The 5889-nt window shown below is 23.9% G+C and overlaps 1 protein-coding gene across 1 annotated transcript; it reads left to right on the forward strand.

Annotated features, from left to right (window-relative positions):
• The first annotated feature begins 1970 nt into the window (after positions 1 to 1970).
• Positions 1971 to 3086, forward strand: LOC108686859 (importin subunit alpha-8-like). The gene is made up of 4 exons (XM_018192355.1): positions 1971 to 2112; positions 2196 to 2566; positions 2678 to 2971; positions 3072 to 3086. The coding sequence occupies exons 1-4, from the start codon at positions 1971 to 1973 to the stop codon at positions 3084 to 3086; spliced, it is 822 nt and encodes a 273-aa protein (XP_018047844.1).
• The last annotated feature ends 2803 nt before the right edge of the window (positions 3087 to 5889 follow it).

Raw genomic sequence — 5889 nt, forward strand, 5'->3', positions numbered from 1 at the left:
ACATATTTCTTAGGAAGCACGAAGAAATGAAGATGCATTATCAGTAGAGCTATGTAAAGCCAAAGAAGATGATCGATTGTCAAATTGCAATCTTGATACAAATCAAGCATTACCAGATTTATCAAAAATAAATATTACATTAACTTCCCGTCTTTCTATAGAAGAAATTGTAAATTACATATACTCATCAAATGAAACATTACAATTAGTGGCAATTCAGAATTACAAAATCTTAATACATAATAGAATACCTATTTTTATAAATGATACAGTAGAAGATAACATAGTATCACGTAGTATTGAACTCTTAGATATTAGTCACAAGTATGTATTTGAAAACTGAAAAAATTATTTGTCGATTTAAGAAAATTATTTCTTCATATATTTATGAATAAGATATTATTTCTTTATTTTTATTCAGTCTTCGCTTACAATTTGAAATAATGAATGTATTAACTCGCATGAGTTTGGGTACATTCAAACAAAAGCAGAGTATTATAAAACATGGAGTAATATCAAAATTAGTGAAGCTACTTAAGTCCACAGTGTCTTTTATTATAAGAAAAGCAGTGTATATTTTAGGAAATATAACGAAAGATATGCCTTATGCACGTGATATTGCTCTTAATCATGCTGCTTTACCTCTTTTGATTAAATTTATTAATTCTGGTATCTCAGTAAGTGACATTGTACATTGAGAAAAAAATAGTCTAAATTTAAATAAATATTTATTTGAATACTGCTAACTAAATTTACTTACAATAAATAAATATTTACTTAATTAAAAGAAGTGATTGTTAAATCAAATTAATATTTTTTGTAGCAAATAAATAATATATTTTTATATATGTTTAATAAATATTTAGTTGGTACTATTCAAATAAATATTTATTGAAATTTAAGATATTTTTTTCTCAATGTATTTAATAATATCTTTCAATTACATTTGTCTTACTTGTATGTCTTTTGTATTTAACACTGTTGTAGAAACAACATTTTTGTCCATTTGTCTAGAGAGTGTACAAATGCTATTTGCAAACCGGAAAGCAATTAATGTGATGAAACTTAGTGTGATAAAAACATGTTTTTAAATTGATTACACTTAATAATAGTTATTAATTGTTGATACTAGTTAATGAATGAATTTTTAATATTTTATATTTGTATCTTTATTACAAGAAAATGATGATGATTAATTATTTCTGGTATTGATCTAAAAATAGAATAGTATAATATTCATAACACATCCTATACTTAATTAAATTATTTAATAAATATGATATAATTAAATTTGTTTCTTAATTATATATTATTATTATATAAGAGAAATAGAACCTTAAGAGTATTTAAAAAAGAAATTATATACCAAAAATAACTATTCATATGTGACAGACTTGTATTTTACTAATGATTGTAGAATGTAAATAATAATTATTCATCAAGATATTTTACAGTTATTATAAATAGCTTTTTATTGTATTAATTATTACAAATATATAATATTGATTATTAATAATATTGATTAATCAAAATCTCAAATATACTATATTTATTCAAAAGAAATTAAATTATTATAGTTGTGATTAAAATTTAAAAGTATTTTTATAAATATTTTATAAATATTTTTTATTTTATCAATATTATTGAATTTGTTATATGAGATAAAATCCAAATAAAATAAAATATTTTTTGTTTTTGAATCTTTCTTTTTTTCTTCTTGGTTTGTTAATATCTGAATTAGTAATATTTACATTTCTCTAAATGAGTAAGAATAATGTATATTTTTGGAAATGTTACATGTTTTTATGAAATTACTTTGAAATATTAAACAACTCTAATGATGTTTGCTTTTAGTACACAAATTAGCAATATATACTTAGTTTTTATGTTAAATAAAGTTTTAAATCTATGTTTCTTTTAATAAGTAAATATCATTTCTCAATATTTTCTGATACTTATAATATACCTATATGCAGATGATATCATTGCGCAACATCGTAAAGACTATGTTCCATTTATGTAAAAAGAATCCACCTTTAGCCATTGAATTGATTAGACCTATTCTACCAATATTTAGTTACCTACTTACTATTCGAAATCAAAGCGTAATTTGTAAGATATACACGTTTTATTTTATATTTATATATTATATAATTTGTTGTAACTTTGAGATGCTATAACGCTGTTTATTCCAGCCAGTACCTGCTGGATACTCGCTTACCTTACTGATGGATGCGATGATAACATACATGCATTATTGGAAACTGGCATTCTACCGCAAGTTTTAGGATGTCTGATGTCGCAAGCAAAAAATATCTTTGTTCCAGCATTGCGCACAGTTGCACATATAGTAGAATCAGGTGATACTTATAAAACAAATGCTGTAATTTTCGCTGGAGGTTTGTCACATCTTTATACCTTGTTGCGAAATTGTCTCGTCAACGGAGATACTCGTATTGTAGTGGAAATTGTTTCGGCAATCTACAAAATGGTTAATACCAAAGAACAAATCCAATGTGTAATAGATGCTGGTTTATTATCACCATTGATAGAAATACTTGAATGTGTAAGCATGTTTATATACGAACAAATCTGCTGAATATCTGCTTTAAATATTTCAATAAAGAATTTTGTAGATAAATTCATTTTTTTAATACATTTTTCATTTTTTTTGTAGGGAGCAGAAGAAGCACAATATATAGTTGCATGGACTGTAATGGATATAATAACGATAGGATCAATTGAAAATTTGAACGAATTAATAAATGCCGGCTTGTTATCAATTTTTTGTAATTTATTGGAAGCAAAGAATTACAATAATATTATTAATGTCTTCGATTGTCTAACTGAAATCTTGCGTGCTGCAGAGAAAGTAGAACAAACAGAAAAATTTATCATTATGATTAAAGAAGCTGGAATAATAGATAAAATAGAAACTATTCAATATCATCATGATGATCTAATTTATAAAGTATATTCACTTACATGTGTTCTTCTAGAAAAGTTTGTATTTTATACTTTCTAAATCGAAAATAAAGCTTATTTAGAAAAATTCTGTTTTTTTTTCGTAGATGGTTGTTATATAGATTTTATCTAAATAAGCAAAAATATATCATGAATAAAACAATCTTTTATCTTATTCAACTGAATGATATTTTAATCGTACCATTATTTTAATAAAACAAAAAAATGTTTTTTTTAGGATGAAAAAGAGCTTGTCAATTAAAGAGGAATCTGAGCAGAAAGAATTTCATATAACAAATGAATTAACAAATTAATTTTCTGAATTCTTGAAGATGTTGCTGAAGAAACATCTTTGAATTCTCTCTCGGAAAGACTATAAGCTAAATAATTTGTCAATATAATTTGTCAATATAATTTCCAATTTATACATGACAGCTGTCTACAATATGAATTAGAACATTTATCAGCCAATGAAATTTTAGCAATACTAGCACGACAAAAATTCTTTCTTTTAAGTTTTATTCAATCGATTCTTACAAGTCAATTTTGAACAATGATCTTATTCTTTATGTGTGTATTATAAGAATAGGTTCGTATTAAATAGAATAGTTTTAATGTATGTTAAATCAAAAACATATTCAAGATGATGTACCCAAATATCAAGATGTCGTCTATTTGACGTTATTAATTCATCATTCTTAGGACTAATTTGACGAATCAAACATTTAAAATGACGGATTTGTCAGTTACATAACGTTATAAACTGACATCGAAAATACGTCATTATTTTGATGTTGTTAACATAAATAAATGACGTTATTAATAAATCTCTGTAATAATTTTATTATAGTGATCAATTTATAATGTTATTGTAGTGATTAATTGATTACTATAATAACGTTATAATGGCCATAATATAACTAATACGTCGATAGGTCAGCTATTTGTCGTAATAAGTTAATAAGAGTATGACGTTGTAAATACGTCGTAGGATGGATAAATAAATGAATTCATTAATTTATAAAAAGATGACTTGTTATTACATCTTAAATAGGTAATGACTTCAATAATCTATAACATGACTAATTATTGACATCAAAATAATGACACCTTGTTATTTGGGCAAAAAATTGTATGTCTTTAATCTAGATTTTTAGCGAACTAAATAATTAATTTTGTAATTTTTTTAGCAATAAAACCACATGATCTTATTCATTTCTTATTTTAAGAATTTTTTCTAAAAATTTATAAAAAATGTTCTTAATATATCTTATAAAGTCCTTAAGAAGTTTCATATGATATCCTCAAAACGTATTTCGAGTATTTTGCAATAGGGTTGATTATATATGTTTTAAACATGTGTTAAACTGTTTCAAACTGCATGTTTAAAATATGTTTAATCAATGTTTTTTTTATAATATTGCTTAAAACATGTATATGCAACATTAAAAACATTGAAAAAAAAACAATGTTTATTCTTAAATAATTATTCTTAAAAAGAAAATCATCTCTTATCAATCTTGTTTCGCAGTCATTTGCTCTTTTCCACAATTTATTTAGGGCTGAGCGTGTACTTGAAATATTTTTCTATAAAAAAATATATAATTTAATTTCATTAATAAATGATATTTGTAACAATTGTATCTTGTATTGTATATTTTAGTGATGCACATGAAATATTTTATATTTTGTATTTTAGCGTAGTAAAAATATTTTGTATATTTCAAAATGAAAGATTAAAAGTATTTTGTATTTTAAATACTAATTAATTGAAAATCAGTCTTATTATTTAAATTACAAAAGACTAAATTTTTCTATGTGAAATATTGAAATTATTAGTTTCTATTCTTTTTTTTTTTGCTTTTTTAATATACTGAGCTGTACGTGCATGTATGCGTGCGTGCGTGCGTGCGTGCGTGCGTGCGTGCGTGCGTGCGTGCGTGCGTGCGTGCGTGCGTGCGTGCGTGTGTGTGTGTGTGTGTGTGTGTGTGTGTGAGAGAGAGAGAGAGAGAGAGAGAGAGAGAGAGAATGCATTATTGTTTTTAAATATTAAGGAAATATAAACAATATTTCAAAATAATAATTAGAAAAAAATTACAAATAATTCTAGATTGCATGTAAAAATAATAAAAAAAAATTAGAAATAGTTTATTATCGGGATCAAATAATGCAATTGAAATATGTTTTTGACACTACATAAATATTCGAACCTGAAATTTCTGGCAAAATCATAATTTTACAGAATATATACAGAGTGTTTAGCGTAACGATTCGCACGATTTTTCAATTAAAAGAAAAAGATTGAAGAGAATTTATTTGTTTTATATAGGCTACAATATTTATGATACAAAGATTTAAAAAATTACAAGAAAATCAAAGTCATCCTAAATTTTTTAAATAGCACTTTACAATTTTGTTTCTATATCTAATAATATTGTAAAAGTCTTCGAGAATTCAAATCACTATCGAAGTGTCACTTTTGATGTCTTATTGATTTTATTGCATATTTTATTAAATTGGTACATGTATGTATGTATATGTTCTATGTTTAATCAGAGATTGTAAGTATTGCTGTTATAAATAATGTTATAAATTTGATATTAAATATCAATAAAATCAATAAAATATTAATAAAAGTGATATTTCGGTGATCAAGAAATCAAGAAAAAATCAAATTTGAAGAAATGTAAAAAAATTATTTATGTATAATAAAATTATGCATAATTGTGTATAAGCAATTTTTTTTACTGTTTTTCCAAACTTGTTTTTTTTTTCTAAAACGTACAATGCGAAAATTATCTCTTTAATTATTTTTTATGTTATCATTACTATTATTATTTGTATTACACTAAAAAGTATAAGTAATTTTACAAAAAAAAGAGAGATGTTTGAATATATATGGACACACACATATATATATATATA

The sequence above is a fragment of the Atta colombica genome, unplaced genomic scaffold (genome assembly GCF_001594045.1).
Source record: "Atta colombica isolate Treedump-2 unplaced genomic scaffold, Acol1.0 scaffold198, whole genome shotgun sequence".
In the NCBI taxonomy this organism is placed as follows: domain Eukaryota; kingdom Metazoa; phylum Arthropoda; class Insecta; order Hymenoptera; family Formicidae; genus Atta; species Atta colombica.